A 23,087-nucleotide genomic window follows, 5' to 3' on the forward strand; every position below is an offset into this window, starting at 1 on the left:
CAAAAATGCTTCCGCATTCGTCACCGCACGCCAGTGCGGTAAAGCGCCCTTCTTTTCAGACAAATGCTACCGTGCGTGCACCGGCGGCGGCGTGCTCGCTCAGGTGCGTGCGTGCGCCGGCGTGCTCGCGCGAGGTGCCCGCGCATGCGCATGAGATCCCGCCTTGGTTCGACACGAGCGGAGCTCAATATATATAAGTCACCGCCCCTTATTCAGTATCTAGAAAATAGCTCAATTGGCAAGGCCACATGGCTGTGGATCCTATGGCTCGTTTGCTGGCGAGTTCGAATCCCATCGAAAATATTTTTTAACGTGATTTTTTTTTTAACGTGTATTCTTTCGCCGGTTAAGGTTAGGCATGGTTAAGGTTAAGGTTAAGGTTAGGCATTGTTTCGGAGTTGGTTAAGGTTAGAACGGTTAAGTTTAGGCGCTGTTAAGGAGCTGGTTAAGGTTAGAGTTTGTCAAAGAGAATGGCAATAGACAGCCTATTTCCGCGCGACCTGGGCGCTGGGCGGCGGGAAATGAAAGGCGCATTACTGCACGCCACTACGGTAAATTTTTGCACTGCTTGCTTGGCATAAAGCTACGCGCACGGGTTTCAATAGTTAAGATGGATGTCTTACCTAGAATCAACTTCATCAGCTCAATGCTTCCGTTACCCCCTCCAGATGGTTACTGGAAAAAATTACACTCTTCCGCATATACATTTATTTGGAATAACAAACCACCACGTATAAAAAGATCCACCGCACAGAGAAACAAAGCCGACGGAGGGATGGCATTTCCAAAATTTTTCCACTATTTTAAGGCGTACACTTTAAGACACTGACAACCTGGTTTGAACCCCAAGCATCCTGGAGAAATTTAGAAGTAAATATAGTAGCACCACAGAGACTGCAGGACATAGTATACACCAAAATATCAATTAAGCAATGCGAACTGAAATGTTGCCCCATAATTACTCATGCGATCCGGATATGGCGTGAAACACAAAAAAAATATTCGAACCCACATAAATGGCATAATCATACTCCCTTATTCAATAACAATGCACTCCTGATTGGAAAACGACCTATAAGATTCCCTAGATGGGAAAAGCAAGGCATACATACATTAGGAGATGTTTTCAACAAACAGGGTATTTGTAGTTATGATGAAATAGAAGAAAAAAAATTATCTCACCGGTTCCACATTTTTTTTACGCACAATTATTGTTATGTTTGAAGTCTCACGGTGTTCCATTAAGGATACCAATTGCACACCACAGATACCACAAATTTGTCTATGAAAGAGAGACATCGAGAGGTTTTGTATCAGATTTTTATCATCAATTACTAACGGCCTCGTATAAAACCCTAGACTCTATTTGGAGGAGGGATATACCAGACCTGGAAATAGATTTTGATTGGCAAGAAGCCTGGGCAAATGTTCGACTTGCATCAAGGAACCCGGACCATCAACAAATCAATCTTAACTATATTCATAGGACATACTTGACTGTTGACTCCTATAAGACTGAACAGAATGGGTCTTAAACAAGACTCCAAATGCTCCTTATGTACAAATGGGGACGAGGGGACATTTATGCACATGTACTGCCCACCAGTTAAGATATTCTGGAAAGAAGTGACCCAGCAATTATCAAATCTCTTAATTCTGAATATACCTGTACTGTACACCCCTCTGTATTACTGCTGAATGATGTTTTTGAGTATGCAGTACATCCACAGCTAAAGAGATTGGTTTTATCTGGTATTACAGTGGCTAAAAAACTGATAGCATCACAATGGATTCAACCGGAAAAAATGTGCCGAAAGGTCTGGATTCTTACATATCTCGATGTGATTTATCTAGAAATATCTACAGCAAGAATTTTGGGTCTCAATGAATCCAAATTGACAATGTGGTTAGAAGTGGTGGAGAGAATAAAAGCTAGCATATAATGGTAGTGTCTGGTTAGGAGCGAATGATAATGGATGGATTATCCATTGGGGGGTCCAGGGTGGGGGGTGCGAGCAAGAGCATTATGTGTGTAGGGGAATAGATAGCAGGTATTAGGGGCATATCTTGTATAAGACATTTATTTAAACTGTGATTTAATTTGATGTGCACTGTTAACAATGCTTGTATATCTAATCGTGTGTTGTCATGTTTGTTTATGCGTTTGTTTAAAAAAATAATAAAAAAATAAAATACAAAAAAAAAAGAGAGTGAGTCGCATCCTCCCGGCCATCACCACGGGACGTCCACCACTCCGGTCATCACCACGAGACAGCCACTCACAGGGAGACGGGGACACTAGGCGTTAGACAGTTTGCGTGTTTGTGATGGGCGGACATAGCAATAGATACTGTACATGTAGTAAGCATATATGTGAATAGAATAGATACATGTAGTAAGCATATATGTGAATAGAAGTACTTAAACCAGCAATGAACTTGAACAGGCATGGTTTAGACGTTGTAGGTCAGACAGAAGACGGTATGAAGCTGATCCCTGACCTCAATGGCGCACATAACCAATGTGGGGGCAGAGTTGTACCCTTCCTGCTGACTTGTACACAACTTGTCTTTGGATGAAAGCGTTCAGCTAAATGACTAAAGAAGTATCCCCACAAGGTGTGTTTTTGGAAACATTTTATTGCGTGTATACGGGTTAAGGTTGATCGTGTTCTCTATGTAATGCAGCACTTCACTCAACGTCACAGAGGGATTGCAACAATCATTTCACCAAACCGATGATTTCATTTGAAGCAGGTAACATAATCTAACATGAATTCATTATTCTCATGGACAACCTCCGTCGGATTCGACACGATTCACAGAGTGGATTCGACACGTCGCGGACGTTGGCGATAGGGAAATGCGCTCTAAATTACTTTTACAACACAGTGTGAGATTCAGATCTGCAGTGTTGCACGCTTGACTTCACAGACGACATCACCTCACAAGACAAAGAGCCTTTACAGTTTCCTGCTCTCTTTTAACACTTGTTTTTGTTTTACAAGATACAATAACTTTGCATCGTCTCCCCCCCTCCCCCAGCAACACTACTAAAAGCTATCATTGGTCCACAAACCACTCCGGAACCTCCAGGTCAGACACATGCAACCTTAAAGGACCAGACCAGCCTTTTTCACATGTGGGTTCCGAGTCATTCCAGACAAAAAATCAAGGCAGCCTTCTTTTTTTCCACAATCTTTTACCGTTACTGAAAGGTTTTGATAATAAGTATTTTTCTGCCGATTCACCAGTGCCATAGGCTTCCATTTTATTTAAGAATGTGTCTTAAACGCCACATGAATCCATGGACGTTACTACATTGAGGCGACAGTGGCTCAGGAGGTAGAGCGGTCGTCTGGTAGTCAGAAGGTTCCCGGTTCGATTCCCGCTCCTCCCGGGCGGTGTCGAAGTGTCCTTGAGCAAGACGCTTAACCCCTAACTGCTCCCGATGAGCAGGTCGGCACCTTGCATGGTCGCCTCTGCCATCGGTGTGTGAATGTGTGAGTGAATGGGTCAAATGTGAGGAACAAATTGTAAAGCGCTTTGGATAAAAGCACTATATAAATGTACCATTTACATGACAAAAATTACATGCTAAGATTCCAACATCTGAGGTGCATTTATTTTCCTGAAAAGTATATATTTTTTGCTCTATTGTACCTTGATACAATGTCTAAAAAGAGGATTTCTTCTGCAGATCCTATTATATCACAATGGCAAAACCGTTCAGAAAACAAGTGACATGAGATGTTAGCGTGGGATTTTAGTCTAATGTGGTGACTTCTTCAGTTTATGTGTTCAAGACACATTTTCAAAATGTCTATTGCCTATATTTATTGTAACGTATATATACATTTCTCATATTTCTATATTCAGAGTACATTTTATTGCCTATATTTATGTCTTTCTATTATTAGCCCATACCTGTACCTCCCCTCCCCCATGCTGCTATGACGCCTGAATTTCCCCCAAGGGGATCAATAAAGGAATATCTTATCTTAGATACACTGGAAGCCTATGGCGGTGGTGAATCAGGAGAGAAAAAAATAATTTCATTAAAAGATTATGAAAAAGGGGCACCTTGATTTTTGTAATCAAGGCCAGAATGATCTTTAACCCACATGTCAAAAAGACAGGATCCTTTAAGAATTAGTCAAACAGAGTGACATTTTCCATTAAAAAACCCACAACTTATACTGCAATGAAATGTATGTGTGTGAAGTGAACACTGAACATATAAATATCTAAAAAACCAAAACCGAGTTAACCACCAATTAATAGGTTTGACAAAGCATCAATATGGCCAAAAGAAAATAAAGCACTTCATATCATGGTTACATATCAAATGACAGGGTAATTACTTCTTCAGGTAAACCTGAGAAAGCAAAGCACTCAATCATAATTACAAATAATTACTCGTCATTACCAGACCTTAACCAGGTGATGTCTGGTTATTTATTATGTTATTATTACACGGAAAGGCTACCAAATAATACAATATGGTGGGAACAGCCACTCGGGGACACACATCAGCCAACACGCTTTACCTTCTCCATTTGCATCTACAGTAAAACTAACAATACATATAACACTCATAAATAAAAATTTACAATAAGTTCAACTAACTTAACATAAGTCTGTCTCGTGATTACAACGTTTTGACACATTAGGATTTTTGAAATAACATAAGCGGAATAGGCCTAAATACGTAAGGAGAGTCCACCATGTCACATGTATGTATGTATTGGACTCTTGGGGATCAAAAGAACACGCGTTACAAACAATTATTCAGAATTAGAATATTAAGTTAATAAAGCTAGAGAGCAGCATAGCGGTTAGTGTTTAAAGAACCCAGTTCTACACTGCCCCCCTCTGCCCTTTAGGGGGTTCCATTGTCTGGCTTCACACGTTAAAGCCACTACGTGTAGGATTTCAACATAATTCCATGTCCATACCTTGGCAGGATTACACAAAAAAACATGAGACCGATGATGACAATAGATGAGAATTGAGTCCCGAGTTCCGCCGAACTGCATTACATTACAAAGGAAGCCTTTCTGAACAAAACTCTCTCTTTAAACAAAAACAACTCCACGTTCGTGGTTAAAGCGCGAGGGCGGTTAACCCTCTCCTCGCTTCTTCAAAAACAAACTCCACGACGTTCACGGTTAGCGCGAGGGCGGTTAACCCTATCCTCGCTTCTTCAAAAACTAAACCCTAAACGGGGGTGCAGCCAGGGGGCGGGAACAAACGGTGACATCTCCTTAGTAACGGGGTCAGGGGGGTTTATGGGAAATGTGGTCTTAGGCTATATTCACACTGTAGGCCTTAAGTGCTCAATTCTGATTTATTGCTCAGATCAGATTTTCTTTGTTGTTTGGCTGTTCACATTATTATTATATGGATTATATATATATATTAAAAAAAAATGATGTGGCCAAAATCATATTCCAGTGTGAACTGGTCACACTCCTGAACTGACCCACATGAACAATAAAGAAGATGGACGTAAAAAATTAGAGTGACATAAAAGTGACCGTTCAGACTGAGGTCTCATTGCAAAATATCTGTATCTGATTCAGGACCACATTATGAAAGTGGGCCAAATCAGAATTGAAAAAAGATCAGATTCCATGTGATTTGTGCTGTAATTCACACTGTTGTGAAGAAAACATACAAGCAAAGAAATCAGATTTGGGCCACTATTGCCTGCAGTGTGAACATAGTATAAGAATAATCACGCTTTGATCTCCTGCCAACTGTGGTTACTGATGGTTACAGTAAGAAGAAGAAGGAGAACTACATAAAGATTCTGTGCGAGGCCTCTTATCAAACTGGTAACGGCCTCATTTGTATCAAAGGTATCACAACTAATCTGACAATAATGTATGATGACATAATTGTTGGAAGATTCTACATACAGGGGTTTTTAAAACTCAAATGACCATATATTGATGTTAATGTAATGCAATGCAACAGAGGCACCAAAGCAGCCAAATAGTAAATAAATAGTAAAACTGAATAAACTTAAATAAAAAAATCGAAATATGCATCGGGGAATAAAATAATTAGAGAACGGTTTGAAAGTTTGAAAAATTTAAACAAAATAAAAGTCAAGTTGACGAGCTTGTGCTCCTTTTTGTCTTGGGTCTCTATTTGGCTAGAGGGCCTTCACACAGGGGACTAGAGGGCCTTCACACAGGGGACTAGAGGGCCTTCACACAGGGACTAGAGGGCCTTCACACAGGGACTAGAGGGCCTTCACACGGGGGACTAGAGGGCCTTCACACGGGGGACTAGAGGGCCTTCACACAGGGGACTAGAGGGCCTTCACACAGGGGCTAGAGGGCCTTCACACAGGGGACTAGAGGGCCTTCACACAGGGGACTAGAGGGCCTTCACACAGGGGCTAGAGGGCCTTCACACGGGGGACTAGAGGGCCTTCACACAGGGGCTAGAGGGCCTTCACACGGGACTAGAGGGCCTTCACACAGGGGCTAGAGGGCCTTCACACAGGGGCTAGAGGGCCTTCACACGGGACTAGAGGGCCTTCACACGGGGGACTAGAGGGCCTTCACACAGGGGGCTAGAGGGCCTTCACACAGGGGGCTAGAGGGCCTTCACACAGGGGGCTAGAGGGCCTTCACACAGGGGGCTAGAGGGCCTTCACACAGGGACTAGAGGGCCTTCACACAGGGGGCTAGAGGGCCTTCACACAGGGGCTAGAGGGCCTTCACACGGGGGACTAGAGGGCCTTCACACGGGGGACTAGAGGGCCTTCACACAGGGGGCTAGAGGGCCTTCACACAGGGGCTAGAGGGCCTTCACACAGGGACTAGAGGGCCTTCACACAGGGGGCTAGAGGGCCTTCACACAGGGGACTAGAGGGCCTTCACACAGGGGACTAGAGGGCCTTCACACAGGGGCTAGAGGGCCTTCACACAGGGGGCTAGAGGGCCTTCACACAGGGACTAGAGGGCCTTCACACGGGGGCTAGAGGGCCTTCACACAGGGGCTAGAGGGCCTTCACACAGGGACTAGAGGGCCTTCACACAGGGGGCTAGAGGGCCTTCACACAGGGGCTAGAGGGCCTTCACACAGGGGGCTAGAGGGCCTTCACACAGGGGACTAGAGGGCCTTCACACAGGGGCTAGAGGGCCTTCACACAGGGGCTAGAGGGCCTTCACACAGGGGGCTAGAGGGCCTTCACACAGGGGCTAGAGGGCCTTCACACAGGGGCTAGAGGGCCTTCACACAGGGGCTAGAGGGCCTTCACACAGGGGCTAGAGGGCCTTCACATGGGGGGCTAGAGGGCCTTCACACAGGGACTAGAGGGCCTTCACACGGGGGGCTAGAGGGCCTTCACACGGGGGACTAGAGGGCCTTCACACAGGGGACTAGAGGGCCTTCACACAGGGGGCTAGAGGGCCTTCACACAGGGGCTAGAGGGCCTTCACACAGGGGGCTAGAGGGCCTTCACACGGGGGCTAGAGGGCCTTCACACAGGGGGCTAGAGGGCCTTCACACGGGGGCTAGAGGGCCTTCACACGGGCTAGAGGGCCTTCACACGGGGGCTAGAGGGCCTTCACACAGGGGGCTAGAGGGCCTTCACACGGGGGCTAGAGGGCCTTCACACGGGGGCTAGAGGGCCTTCACACAGGGGCTAGAGGGCCTTCACACAGGGGCTAGAGGGCCTTCACACAGGGGGCTAGAGGGCCTTCACACGGGGGCTAGAGGGCCTTCACACAGGGGGCTAGAGGGCCTTCACACAGGGGCTAGAGGGCCTTCACACAGGGGGCTAGAGGGCCTTCACACGGGGGCTAGAGGGCCTTCACACAGGGGGCTAGAGGGCCTTCACACGGGGGCTAGAGGGCCTTCACACAGGGGCTAGAGGGCCTTCACACAGGGGGATAGAGGGCCTTCACACAGGGGCTAGAGGGCCTTCACACGGGGGCTAGAGGGCCTTCACACAGGGGGCTAGAGGGCCTTCACACAGGGGCTAGAGGGCCTTCACACGGGGGCTAGAGGGCCTTCACACAGGGGGCTAGAGGGCCTTCACACGGGGGCTAGAGGGCCTTCACACAGGGGGCTAGAGGGCCTTCACACAGGGGCTAGAGGGCCTTCACACAGGGGACTAGAGGGCCTTCACACGGGGGCTAGAGGGCCTTCACACAGGGGGCTAGAGGGCCTTCACACTAGAGGGCCTTCACACTAGAGGGCCTTCACACAGGGGACTAGAGGGCCTTCACACAGGGGGCTAGAGGGCCTTCACACTAGAGGGCCTTCACACTAGAGGGCCTTCACACTAGAGGGCCTTCACACAGGGGACTAGAGGACCAACGTGGAAGTATTTGTGTCTCGACCGCCTGCCTATGCTTTACAAGTAGGGGTACTGGTTGAGTTTGCGCTGGTAGGTGGCGCTGGCGCGCGGGTACGGCTGTCCTCCCAGCTGCTGGTGCTGCTGCTGCTGCTGCTGGTGGCCGTACTGTCCTGGAGGCCCCAGGGTCACACTCTTGTGGAGCAGCCCCAGAGAGGAGTAGGCTCCGGCGGCCCTGCTGTGGCGCGACGAGGCCCCCTGCATCTGGTCCACGGCCTGGGAGACGGAGGCCAGCGCGGCCGACGCCGGATAGGCGTACAGGTTGGGGGCGGAGCCGAAGAGGGAGGGGTCGTGGAGACGGTAGGACGCGGAGACGGGGGGAGGGTACGTCGGCTGCTGCCGCCTCAGGGAGCCGCCGCTTCCCGTTTGGTCGTGTGACGATGACATCACAGACTGTTGAACCTGGAGGGGGGAAAACATTAGCTCAACGTTAGCCTGGTTTGATTCACACTGGGCTTTAGAAAGACACCTAACTATAACATTATTAAAGCTACGCAGAAGATATTTTATAAATATATCTTATATATAAAAAAAAAATCTACAAAAAAAAGGCAACTAAGACCAAAAAGACCAATTAATTGACTATGAGAAGCAGCCTTATAGCCAAACTGCAGGAGACACCAGCTCCAGTAAAATAGGGTTAGCTGAGCAGGAGATACCAGTAAAGCAGGGTTACCTGACTCAGGTTGGGAGGTTACCTGACTCAGGTTGGGAGGAGGTTACGTGACTCAGGTTGGGAGGTTACGTGACTCAGGTTGGGAGGAGGTTACGTGACTGATCTCCCCAATCAAATTGACGGAAATCCGTCTGGAGACGGAATGCTTTAATGCATGAGGTTACGTGACTCAGGTTGGGAGGTTACCTGACTCAGGTTGGGAGGTTACGTGACTCAGGTTGGGAGGAGGTTACCTGACTCAGGTTGGGAGGTTACCTGACTCAGGTTGGGAGGAGGTTACCTGACTCAGGTTGGGAGGAGGTTACCTGACTCAGGTTGGGAGGAGGTTACGTGACTCAGGTTGGGAGGAGGTTACCTGACTCAGGTTGGGAGGAGGTTACCTGACTCAGGTTGGGAGGTTACGTGACTCAGGTTGGGAGGAGGTTACCTGACTCAGGTTGGGAGGTTACCTGACTCAGGTTGGGAGGAGGTTACCTGACTCAGGTTGGGAGGAGGTTACCTGACTCAGGTTGGGAGGAGGTTACGTGACTCAGGTTGGGAGGAGGTTACCTGACTCAGGTTGGGAGGAGGTTACGTGACTCAGGTTGGGAGGAGGTTACCTGACTCAGGTTGGGAGGAGGTTACCTGACTCAGGTTGGGAGGAGGTTACCTGACTCAGGTTGGGAGGTTACCTGACTCAGGTTGGGAGGAGGTTACCTGACTCAGGTTGGGAGGAGGTTACGTGACTCAGGTTGGGAGGAGGTTACCTGACTCAGGTTGGGAGGAGGTTACCTGACTCAGGTTGGGAGGAGGTTACGTGACTCAGGTTGGGAGGAGGTTACCTGACTCAGGTTGGGAGGAGGTTACCTGACTCAGGTTGGGAGGAGGTTACGTGACTCAGGTTGGGAGGAGGTTACCTGACTCAGGTTGGGAGGAGGTTACCTGACTCAGGTTGGGAGGAGGTTACCTGACTCAGGTTGGGAGGAGGTTACGTGACTCAGGTTGGGAGGTTACCTGACTCAGGTTGGGAGGAGGTTACGTGACTCAGGTTGGGAGGAGGTTACCTGACTCAGGTTGGGAGGAGGTTACCTGACTCAGGTTGGGAGGAGGTTACGTGACTCAGGTTGGGAGGAGGTTACCTGACTCAGGTTGGGAGGAGGTTACCTGACTCAGGTTGGGAGGAGGTTACCTGACTCAGGTTGGGAGGTTACCTGACTCAGGTTGGGAGGAGGTTACCTGACTCAGGTTGGGAGGAGGTTACCTGACTCAGGTTGGGAGGAGGTTACCTGACTCAGGTTGGGAGGAGGTTACCTGACTCAGGTTGGGAGGAGGTTACGTGACTCAGGTTGGGAGGAGGTTACCTGACTCAGGTTGGGAGGAGGTTACCTGACTCAGGTTGGGAGGAGGTTACCTGACTCAGGTTGGGAGGAGGTTACCTGACTCAGGTTGGGAGGAGGTTACGTGACTCAGGTTGGGAGGAGGTTACCTGACTCAGGTTGGGAGGAGGTTACGTGACTCAGGTTGGGAGGAGGTTACCTGACTCAGGTTGGGAGGAGGTTACCTGACTCAGGTTGGGAGGAGGTTACGTGACTCAGGTTGGGAGGAGGTTACGTGACTCAGGTTGGGAGGAGGTTACGTGACTCAGGTTGGGAGGAGGTTACCTGACTCAGGTTGGGAGGAGGTTACCTGACTCAGGTTGGGAGGTTACCTGACTCAGGTTGGGAGGAGGTTACGTGACTCAGGTTGGGAGGAGGTTACGTGACTCAGGTTGGGAGGAGGTTACGTGACTCAGGTTGGGAGGAGGTTACCTGACTCAGGTTGGGAGGTTACGTGACTCAGGTTGGGAGGAGGTTACCTGACTCAGGTTGGGAGGTTACCTGACTCAGGTTGGGAGGAGGTTACGTGACTCAGGTTGGGAGGAGGTTACCTGACTCAGGTTGGGAGGTTACCTGACTCAGGTTGGGAGGAGGTTACGTGACTCAGGTTGGGAGGAGGTTACCTGACTCAGGTTGGGAGGTTACGTGACTCAGGTTGGGAGGAGGTTACCTGACTCAGGTTGGGAGGTTACCTGACTCAGGTTGGGAGGTTACGTGACTCAGGTTGGGAGGAGGTTACGTGACTCAGGTTGGGAGGTTACGTGACTCAGGTTGGGAGGAGGTTACCTGACTCAGGTTGGGAGGAGGTTACCTGACTCAGGTTGGGAGGAGGTTACCTGACTCAGGTTGGGAGGAGGTTACCTGACTCAGGTTGGGAGGAGGTTACCTGACTCAGGTTGGGAGGAGGTTACGTGACTCAGGTTGGGAGGAGGTTACGTGACTCAGGTTGGGAGGAGGTTACCTGACTCAGGTTGGGAGGAGGTTACGTGACTCAGGTTGGGAGGTTACGTGACTCAGGTTGGGAGGAGGTTACCTGACTCAGGTTGGGAGGTTACGTGACTCAGGTTGGGAGGAGGTTACCTGACTCAGGTTGGGAGGAGGTTACCTGACTCAGGTTGGGAGGTTACGTGACTCAGGTTGGGAGGAGGTTACCTGACTCAGGTTGGGAGGTTACCTGACTCAGGTTGGGAGGAGGTTACCTGACTCAGGTTGGGAGGAGGTTACCTGACTCAGGTTGGGAGGAGGTTACGTGACTCAGGTTGGGAGGAGGTTACCTGACTCAGGTTGGGAGGAGGTTACGTGACTCAGGTTGGGAGGAGGTTACCTGACTCAGGTTGGGAGGAGGTTACCTGACTCAGGTTGGGAGGAGGTTACCTGACTCAGGTTGGGAGGTTACCTGACTCAGGTTGGGAGGAGGTTACCTGACTCAGGTTGGGAGGAGGTTACGTGACTCAGGTTGGGAGGAGGTTACCTGACTCAGGTTGGGAGGAGGTTACCTGACTCAGGTTGGGAGGAGGTTACGTGACTCAGGTTGGGAGGAGGTTACCTGACTCAGGTTGGGAGGAGGTTACCTGACTCAGGTTGGGAGGAGGTTACGTGACTCAGGTTGGGAGGAGGTTACCTGACTCAGGTTGGGAGGAGGTTACCTGACTCAGGTTGGGAGGAGGTTACCTGACTCAGGTTGGGAGGAGGTTACGTGACTCAGGTTGGGAGGTTACCTGACTCAGGTTGGGAGGAGGTTACGTGACTCAGGTTGGGAGGAGGTTACCTGACTCAGGTTGGGAGGAGGTTACCTGACTCAGGTTGGGAGGAGGTTACGTGACTCAGGTTGGGAGGAGGTTACCTGACTCAGGTTGGGAGGAGGTTACCTGACTCAGGTTGGGAGGAGGTTACCTGACTCAGGTTGGGAGGTTACCTGACTCAGGTTGGGAGGAGGTTACCTGACTCAGGTTGGGAGGAGGTTACCTGACTCAGGTTGGGAGGAGGTTACCTGACTCAGGTTGGGAGGAGGTTACCTGACTCAGGTTGGGAGGAGGTTACGTGACTCAGGTTGGGAGGAGGTTACCTGACTCAGGTTGGGAGGAGGTTACCTGACTCAGGTTGGGAGGAGGTTACCTGACTCAGGTTGGGAGGAGGTTACCTGACTCAGGTTGGGAGGAGGTTACGTGACTCAGGTTGGGAGGAGGTTACCTGACTCAGGTTGGGAGGAGGTTACGTGACTCAGGTTGGGAGGAGGTTACCTGACTCAGGTTGGGAGGAGGTTACCTGACTCAGGTTGGGAGGAGGTTACGTGACTCAGGTTGGGAGGAGGTTACGTGACTCAGGTTGGGAGGAGGTTACGTGACTCAGGTTGGGAGGAGGTTACCTGACTCAGGTTGGGAGGAGGTTACCTGACTCAGGTTGGGAGGTTACCTGACTCAGGTTGGGAGGAGGTTACGTGACTCAGGTTGGGAGGAGGTTACGTGACTCAGGTTGGGAGGAGGTTACGTGACTCAGGTTGGGAGGAGGTTACCTGACTCAGGTTGGGAGGTTACGTGACTCAGGTTGGGAGGAGGTTACCTGACTCAGGTTGGGAGGTTACCTGACTCAGGTTGGGAGGAGGTTACGTGACTCAGGTTGGGAGGAGGTTACCTGACTCAGGTTGGGAGGTTACCTGACTCAGGTTGGGAGGAGGTTACGTGACTCAGGTTGGGAGGAGGTTACCTGACTCAGGTTGGGAGGTTACGTGACTCAGGTTGGGAGGAGGTTACCTGACTCAGGTTGGGAGGTTACCTGACTCAGGTTGGGAGGTTACGTGACTCAGGTTGGGAGGAGGTTACGTGACTCAGGTTGGGAGGTTACGTGACTCAGGTTGGGAGGAGGTTACCTGACTCAGGTTGGGAGGAGGTTACCTGACTCAGGTTGGGAGGAGGTTACCTGACTCAGGTTGGGAGGAGGTTACCTGACTCAGGTTGGGAGGAGGTTACCTGACTCAGGTTGGGAGGAGGTTACGTGACTCAGGTTGGGAGGAGGTTACGTGACTCAGGTTGGGAGGAGGTTACCTGACTCAGGTTGGGAGGAGGTTACGTGACTCAGGTTGGGAGGTTACGTGACTCAGGTTGGGAGGAGGTTACCTGACTCAGGTTGGGAGGTTACGTGACTCAGGTTGGGAGGAGGTTACCTGACTCAGGTTGGGAGGAGGTTACGTGACTCAGGTTGGGAGGTTACGTGACTCAGGTTGGGAGGAGGTTACGTGACTCAGGTTGGGAGGAGGTTACCTGACTCAGGTTGGGAGGAGGTTACGTGACTCAGGTTGGGAGGAGGTTACGTGACTCAGGTTGGGAGGAGGTTACCTGACTCAGGTTGGGAGGAGGTTACGTGACTCAGGTTGGGAGGAGGTTACCTGACTCAGGTTGGGAGGAGGTTACCTGACTCAGGTTGGGAGGAGGTTACGTGACTCAGGTTGGGAGGAGGTTACGTGACTCAGGTTGGGAGGAGGTTACCTGACTCAGGTTGGGAGGAGGTTACCTGACTCAGGTTGGGAGGAGGTTACCTGACTCAGGTTGGGAGGAGGTTACGTGACTCAGGTTGGGAGGTTACCTGACTCAGGTTGGGAGGAGGTTACGTGACTCAGGTTGGGAGGAGGTTACCTGACTCAGGTTGGGAGGAGGTTACCTGACTCAGGTTGGGAGGAGGTTACCTGACTCAGGTTTGGAGGAGGTTACCTGACTCAGGTTGGGAGGAGGTTACGTGACTCAGGTTGGGAGGAGGTTACGTGACTCAGGTTGGGAGGTTACCTGACTCAGGTTGGGAGGAGGTTACGTGACTCAGGTTGGGAGGAGGTTACGTGACTCAGGTTGGGAGGTTACCTGACTCAGGTTGGGAGGAGGTTACCTGACTCAGGTTGGGAGGAGGTTACGTGACTCAGGTTGGGAGGAGGTTACGTGACTCAGGTTGGGAGGAGGTTACCTGACTCAGGTTGGGAGGAGGTTACCTGACTCAGGTTGGGAGGAGGTTACCTGACTCAGGTTGGGAGGAGGTTACCTGACTCAGGTTGGGAGGAGGTTATCTGACTCAGGTTGGGAGGAGGTTACCTGACTCAGGTTGGGAGGTTACCTGACTCAGGTTGGGAGGAGGTTACGTGACTCAGGTTGGGAGGAGGTTACCTGACTCAGGTTGGGAGGTTACCTGACTCAGGTTGGGAGGTTACGTGACTCAGGTTGGGAGGAGGTTACGTGACTCAGGTTGGGAGGAGGTTACCTGACTCAGGTTGGGAGGTTACGTGACTCAGGTTGGGAGGTTACGTGACTCAGGTTGGGAGGAGGTTACCTGACTCAGGTTGGGAGGTTACGTGACTCAGGTTGGGAGGAGGTTACCTGACTCAGGTTGAGCGGCTGGGACCGGCTGGAAGCAGCTCTTTGGTGGCGGTCGCTGCTTGCTGAGCTCTTCTTCTTACTGGACCCAGGAGCTTTATCTGAATGAAAGAAGCACAACATAGAATGTATTGAGTGTCATATTACAGGCGGGTTTGAAGTGAAGGGTCAGACACACTAACCTACTTCACCGTTTAATGTTTAGGTTTGTGTCGATGAGGGAACATTCGTAATAGAACCACACTGATTGTTCAAAGTAGGGCTGACCTCGAATAGTCGACTAATAGATCAAAAGGAGCCGTAATCAACTGCAAACCTCTTAGTCAAATGCAAAAAAAGAAAAATAGAATATAGATATATATTTTATTTGTTTGGGATCATTCTTTCCAAAAGCAAAGAGGCCTAGAAGCGTGGCTAACGCTAATGGCACGCATACCAGCGAGGCTAACTGCCTAAGAAAACGGGCACAGAGGCACTGAAAGTCGCTTTGGATAAAAGCGTTCAGCTAAATGACTAAATGTAAATGTTAAATATACGTCTATGGATGGAATTAGCAAGAATAGCAACCCACAGGCTAGGACGTTTATAGTACAGATGTACAGATTAATGATTAATTTCTTCCTTTGACAATTTCACAGTATTCCCCCCACGGTCATGGTCTTTCCACAGGGCCTTGTTGGTGCTCATTGTACAACAGCACCGTTTCCCAAAGTGAAACTAACGTGATTAACCATACGACTCCAGATCTTTCTCGAAGCCTTTCAAGTTGCCCTACTTTAACCGTGACGTCGAGCGCAAAACACATGCCGCTGTCGCGTGGGAAGGAAGCGAAGGCACGCGCCGCCTGTCGTCACTGGAATCAACAACAACAACAACAACACACGAGACGCTCCGCTTCACCGAGAGCCGTGGTTATTAATGAAACGGGACGTGTGAGCGTGTTTGACCTGGTGCTGCAGGGGCCTTGTTGTCCCCAGGCTGGCTCTTCACGGACGGCGTGACGATGGCCATCGACTTGGAGGGCTGAGCGTTGTTGACCTTGGGACACAGAGGGCTGCTGTTGGACGAGTCGGAGTCGTGGGAGTCGTGCACCGTCACGCAGCTGATCACGTTGGTCCGCTGGCTGGTCCCAGAGCTGGGGAGAACGAGGACGAGAGAGAGGGGTTATTTCTTGTTTGCTTGGGTAGCTCGCTGGTCCCAGAGCTGCGGAGGCTTGGGTAGATCCTCGCTGGACTTAATTCCTTGGTGAAAGGTGTTTGAACTGCGTAATATGTTTAGATGAGCTAACAGCTTTATTGATTTTTTTTTTTTTTTTTAACTTACATTTTTTTTTTTTTTTTTTGTATTACAAAATACAAAGACAGAATTTACAATACAATTAAACAGACAGAAACAATAAAGAAAAAATTATAATATCAAAAAGAAAACTGAAATAAAAGACAGGGGGTGACATGGGTTTCTACTGAACAGGAAATTGGCCATCTATCTTCTTGTCTGACTCCGGAGAAGTCGGTAAGCGCATTTCCCATAATGTTGGTGTTTCTTCAAGGGAAGGGATTATGTCTTGATTTATATATATTGATATCAAAATACAAAGTGAAAACATATTAAAAATATGAAACACGCATGCAAATGTGACATACATGTATAACTACATGTACCATCACATTTACAATTAAATTGTGTATATTAATGAAGACACTACAACAAATGTGCACAATTCACCTTGTTTGTAGAGCTATAACTATATTCTATATTATAGCTATGGATACAATACTATGGCTCATTTGACATCACCTATCTATCGTTCAACATGTGAAAAAGAATACATTTTTTCATCCATACGTTCCCGTGTTATACCGGAGTTATAGCGTGGTCTGGGGTAATTCCCGAAAGGCTGAGTAATAGCCTTATACGTCAATTCTACTATACACGTTGCCGTTTCTTGCCTGTACACGCTACTATTCCCAAATCAAATATATATCATAGGTATTATGTTTCATCATGAATGCATGAAAGGGGGGGGGGGGGATACATTTTTTATGCTTTGATCGTCACCAACGGCATACGTTGTGGAGTAACGTTACACACATACGTTGTGATCGAGGTGAAGACATGGTTGGATCAACGCAGGATTGATATCATATAGCCCTTACCTTCACTAGGATGTACCCCAAAAAGAATATTCCAATTATCTGATCGCGAGTCCCAGTATTGGTGTCGATCGTGTCGCCAACATAATCCACCACACATCATGCACCGGGAGCATTTGACGCTTCTCAATCCGATCGTTATAACCTCTCCATTCGCCCGACAAAGAAAAGTGAGCCCGGTGACATTTGACCGTTGCACAGGCCAAGATGCAAGACCAGTTGTAATGAGCCACTAATCAATGATGCCAGTTACTAAGTAAGTAGTTACTCTAATCGGATAACTTTTTCAGTAAATAGTCATCTAATTTACTTACTTTTTACAAGCCAGTAATCTGATTACAGTTACTTTTCCAAGTGACTGTGCATTACTATTTAGTTACTATCTCATAATGCTGATGATAAGAGAGCCAGGGGTACAGTCAGCTAGACCGGAGATGGGACGTGCGCTCGCACACGCACACAGCCACATGTTTACGTTTATAGCTGATTTTAGAATGGCTTCAGCATGAAGTTAAATCAACTATCCAGTTCGTTTTATAGTATAATTTGGCTACTTGAGAGTGAGTGAGAGAGTGAGATTCATGTTATGCGCGACTTGCGGAGTACGCACTGAGTCCGTTGTCTCAGAATGGATTTGGTAGAGAGAGAGAAAAAAAACTGTTGTCATTCTTATGTTGTGGCAGCAGCAGGGGGACGACGACGACTTCGTAACCTAGTTACTTTGAAAGTAACTAAGTTACTTTTGAAAGAAATCAGTGTTTTTCAATGTACATTTGGTTTATAACTGATATATAGAGATGAGCCTTAAGAGCGTCTACTGAGACAGATCTGTAGATCTTAATAGCGCTGGCAGTCAGAGAGTGTGTTGCAGAGGAGGCTGTGCTGTGTAACATCAACAGCTGATAGCAGTGTAACCACAGAGGGGGAATAATATCAACTTTGCCGTTGCTATAGTGATCTGGGTCAGCGAGCAGAATGTTTGCATTCCATCAGAACACAACAACTGATAAGAGCCGCCGCAGGCACAATGGTCTGAGAGAGAGGTTTGACATTAATGAAACAGATGTTTTGATGTGTGTGAAAGGTTTAAAAACCGTTGCCATGACAGAGCGTCACATGACAACCAGGAGAGAGGCCGGGCCTGTCGTTGCTATGGCGAGAATATAGAAAAGTGAGTTTCTTCCGGGTAAGGGCAGGCTGAGAAACAATCACACAGAAGAGAAGAAGCTTGATCAGAGACTTTGAGATGACCCCCCCCCCCCCTCCCCTCGCGGGGAAAGGACTGACGTGGCACGACCACAGAGAAGGCTTTTGGGATAACAGCCAGGCCGCAACGATCACCGAGCGGGGTAACAGGAGATCATTAGAATAATGAACTTTAGTGTTCCATCAGAGACTTTCGCAGGGACAACACAATCTGATAACATCTGAACCGAGGCTTTTGGTTTATGTAATAAACAACGTTTTTCAAGAAAGGGACTACGCGGCCTAGTGTCAAATTCTTATGCTTGCGGATTGCATTAACGGGGAATGATAAGGATTGTACAGCCAGTATGTGAAGACGTCAAGGAAATAAACACAACGCAGTGTCAGTGGATGGAGAGATGATAACACAAGCCAAACAGATGAAGAAGTGATACTGGCTGATTGATCAGAATCTAACACTTTGATAATCAAGTAATCAGTAAAGTAACTAGATTACTTTTTAAAGGAGTAATCAGTAATCAGATTATTTTTTACAAGTAATCTGTGGCATCACTGCCACTAATACAGGTTCAATATCTAAAATTAAAGAAAACGACTACGGTAACCTTCTTACCGTCTTTTACTATTATGCACTTTGCTACTAAGTAATCTACGTTGCCTATATCAAGTCAAGTCAAGTCATGTCAGTTTTATTTGTATAGCACATTTCCAGGCAGCGGCAGCTGACACCAAAGTGCTTCACAAGCAAGTTGATAAAAACAAATTAGTGTGAGGCAAGGTATAAGATTAAAAGAAAGAAAAAAAAACATAGCAAAGCAATGAAAGCAACAAAAACAAAACAATATGGTGCAAGATATAGGATTAAAAACATAATAAAGCAATGAAAGTAATAAAAACTGGTAGGACACAGTAAAACAAAGAGGATAGAAGGGCCAGGGGTCTAGTGGTGGTTAAGTAGGGGGGAAGGCCAAGGAGAACAGGTAGGTTTTCAAGAGTGATTTAAAAGCCTGTACGGTCTGGGCAGTCCGTACGCTGAGGGGGAGGCTGTTCCACAGTCTAGGCGCTGCAGTGGAGAAAGCTCTGTCTCCCCTAGTCTTGAGCCTGGTTCTGGGTACCACCAATAGCATCTGGTCAGCTGATCTGAGGGATCGGTGGGGGGTGTGGCGGTGCAGGAGCTCGGACAGATAGGAGGGAGCCGTGCCATTTAATGATTTAAAGGGGAACTATTTTACTATTTCTTTCACTATTTGGGCACTTTTACACAATTCCTGTGAGTCTATGGAACACCTCTGTAATATATATATTTTTTTTATTCATTGTTTTGTATTTCTAATCAAGTCCTCAAAAACAGCATTTTTCTACCTCAAGATTTCAAGCTGTTTTGCAGCCGCAGCTGCAGGTGCCACCTAAACCACTGTGCAGGTTCTGTTTCCCCTGAACATTAACATGCAGCAGTGACTATATGACATCACATATAGGCACATTTTCAAACGACTCAGTTCAGTGAGGGTGAATATTGTGAGAGGAGAATTGGAAGAATGCGCCAATATGAGAATTTTGAGACATAGATCATATTAATATAAGTTCACATAGCTAGGAAACAATGCTAAACACTCAAAAAGGCCATTTATAAGATAGTTCCCCTTTAAAAACATTTAGTGCTAATTTAAAATCGATCCTGAAGCTAATAGGCAGCCAGTGGAGCGAGGCCAAAACTGGGCTGATGTGTTCGTGTTTTCTTGTTTTGGTGAGGAGGCGCGCGGCTGCGTTCTGCACCAGTTGTAGGCGGCGGAGGAGGGACTTGTCGATGCCCGTGTACAGAGCATTGCAGTAGTCGAGGCGGGTGGTGACAAAGGCATGTATCACCGTCTCCAGGTTACTTTGGGAGAGGTATGCCTTTGTCTTCGCCAGGAGTCTAAGGTGATAGAAGCTGTTTTTCACTACGGCGCTGACCTGTCTATCGAATTTAAAATTACTGTCGAAGATGACCCCGAGGTTCCTGACAGAGGTGGAGAGGTTTGGGCCCAGGGGACCAAGTGCGTCAATGAGGGGGGGCGGGGGGGCACTATTAAAAACAATGACCTCGGTTTTCCCTTCGTTCAATATCGTTCGTATCACTACCTACTATGCTAATATGTATATACTACTACCTACTATGCTAATGTGTCTATACTACTACTTAATATGCTAATATGTCTATACTACTACCAACTATGCTAATATGTCTCTATACTACTACTTACTATGTGAATATGTCTATACTACTACTTACTATGCTAATGTGTCTATACTACTACCAACTATGCTAATATGTCTATACTACTACCAACTATGCTAATGTGTCTATACTACTACCAACTATGCTAATATGTCTATACTACTACCAACTATGCTAATGTGTCTATACTACTACCAACTATGCTAATATGTCTATACTACTACCAACTATGCTAATATGTGGAGGAATGACCTGGTCTATGATGATAAAGCTCCGGGCAGGAAGTGACCTGGTCTATGATGATAAAGCTCCGGGCAGGAAGTGACCGGGTCTATGATAAAGCTCCGGGCAGGAAGTGACCGGGTCTATGATAAAGCTCCGGGCAGGAAGTGACCGGGTCTATGATGATAAAGCTCCGGGCAGGAAGTGACCGGGTCTATGATAAAGCTCCGGGCAGGAAGTGACCGGGTCTATGATAAAGCTCCGGGCAGGAAGTGACCGGGTCTATGATAAAGCTCCGGGCAGGAAGTGACCGGGTCTATGATAAAGCTCCGGGCAGGAAGTGACCGGGTCTATGATAAAGCTCCGGGCAGGAAGTGACCGGGTCTATGATAAAGCTCCGGGCAGGAAGTGACCGGGTCTATGATTGATAAAGCTCCGGGCAGGAAGTGACCTCACCAGGCGGAGGGGAACTTGGTGTCGTCCTCGTCCTCCGAGTCGCTGTGGATGGTGATGATGCTCACGGCGGGACTGGGCGTGTCCGAGATGACGATGGGCTGCGACAGGTCCCGGGAGGAGGCGGAGCTGTGGACCACGGTGGAGACAGACTGGAGCAGAGAGACGGGCCTGGAGGGAGGAGGGGGGAGGAGCTCAGTCACTGCAGGAAGCACCTCAACACACATACAGTAAGATTCTCGAAGACACTCTGATGTCACGAGACCGCCGCCATCTTGGTATAGGGGGACCATACGGATTTCTACCATCAAATCCATGCATTGAGCTCCGTTTTTATTACATGTTTTATCACATTCTTGTTCATTTCATAACATTTTCATACGATTTGTTTTGAAAATATTGAGGCCAACATGGCATTTTACTATTTCGAAAGCCTTTCTGGTGATTCTAAGGCGAGATATGAGTCAAAGAAACCCCCCGATTACCACGACCACAACATCAGAGCGAGTTAGCCGAACGTTAGCCACCAGCCACTTTTTCCTCTGTGATGGTATAAAACTTCCGATTTGGATTTCTGTTTTTGTCATTAGTATAATGCGTAACACAGCAGCTCTTTGGCATTGTGAAGGACTGAAGAAAAGTCTGCTTGATTGTCTTTAATTTGCCGCTTTAACTATCCGTTTCTCCACTAAATAGTGTACACAATGTACCAGGCGGGGCAGTTTCCCCCCACGCTGCAGTTGCGTAGCAATAACAGACAGGAAGTTGACTTCGAGAATACAGTACAGAGAGACTCAAGAGGAGCTTCTATCCCGAGGCCATCAGGAAGCTCTACATTCACTGCACACACATCCACATACACACACTCACTTTAAACACTCACCTTTAACATTCATTTTAAGTGCATTTTGTACTTGTATATTGTATCTTTTGTATAGTGTTTGGTCTTTATTATTTCTACTGCATGAAGCACAGTCTGAGGAGGCTGCCCTACACTGTGGAGAGGAGGGTCCTTCTCAAGCTTCTCCATCCAGAGCTGGAGTGTGGTGTCTTCTCTGGACTTTGTTAGGGGCGGGCTGGACACGGGGTCCATGGAGGAGGTCATCTGGACTCGGCTCGTTCTGGGCATAACGTCTGGTACCCGTGAGAGACGGCTGACCGGGCCGGTGGCACCAGACCACCAGAGCAGCGACGGTGAGTGGTGTGTGTGGAGGTGCCGGTGGTCTGAATCTGTTCTGTACTCGCTCTAGAGCGTAACTCATTCATAGAGAAATTACACAAGCCTGGAAAGGCACCCCGTCGTGGATCCTGACTTGAGATTTAGTTAATGGACGCCGGTACCTGGCTCTGCTGTCAGCGTGCCGGACCTTGGACCTCTTGCACTGCTGGGGTCTGGGGTGCACCACCCCGGTGGCGAGGGTCTGAGAGGCGCCGTGACGACCGGACTCCTGCTGGCCCAGGCTGTCGTACTGGTTGCCATGGTGACCCCTGGCGAGAGGAGCGAAAACGAATGTTCACCCGCGACCTCTGAACTCTCTCAACACATCGATGACATCAAAGTGAATGGTCAGTATTTTATCCCCGATTTGTAATGATAATGCATTTTCATAAAAATATGAATAATGATTCAATTGTTTTAGTTCTTTGTTTTGTTCTATATCCGGGTATCTGCAGGTTTCAACAAGTTAAATTTAGGACCTTTTTAATACCAATTTCACGACCATACTAACAAAAAACACTACTACCACTACTACTATTGCTGCTGCTGCTACTACTATTACTAATACTAATACTACTACTACTAATACTACTACTACTATTACTAATACTACAACTACTACTATTATTGCTACTACTACTACTAATATTATTGCTACTACTACTACTATTACTAATACTACTACTATTATTGCTACTACTATTGCTACTACTACTACTATTATTACTACTACTATTACTAATACTACTACTATTATTGCTACTACTACTACTGGTGGAGGATGAATATCATTTTGTTTTTTATTGCCCTTTGTACACCACTTTGAGGAGGGCTTTATTTGAAAAAATTCAAAT

At 48.0% G+C, this 23,087-nt stretch overlaps 1 protein-coding gene across 2 annotated transcripts in view; it reads right to left on the bottom strand.

Moving 5' to 3' along the window:
* Positions 1–8,185: 8,185 nt before the first annotated feature.
* The window catches only part of hipk1a (homeodomain interacting protein kinase 1a), a 37,885-nt gene continuing 22,983 nt past the window's right edge, over positions 8,186–23,087 (bottom strand). For both annotated transcript variants that reach the window (XM_084334131.1, XM_084334130.1), the window contains 5 exons: positions 22,356–22,502; positions 21,018–21,185; positions 15,710–15,897; positions 14,766–14,863; positions 8,186–8,781 (listed from right to left, as the gene is read on the bottom strand). In XM_084334131.1, coding sequence (XP_084190257.1) covers positions 8,380–8,781; positions 14,766–14,863; positions 15,710–15,897; positions 21,018–21,185; positions 22,356–22,502 — 1,003 coding nt within the window. In that variant the 3' untranslated portion in view covers positions 8,186–8,379. The remainder of the gene's footprint in view (positions 8,782–14,765; positions 14,864–15,709; positions 15,898–21,017; positions 21,186–22,355; positions 22,503–23,087) is intronic.

The sequence above is a fragment of the Notolepis coatsorum genome (assembly GCF_963971535.1).
Source record: "Notolepis coatsorum genome assembly, chromosome: 17".
Taxonomy (NCBI): Eukaryota; Metazoa; Chordata; class Actinopteri; order Aulopiformes; family Paralepididae; genus Notolepis; species Notolepis coatsorum.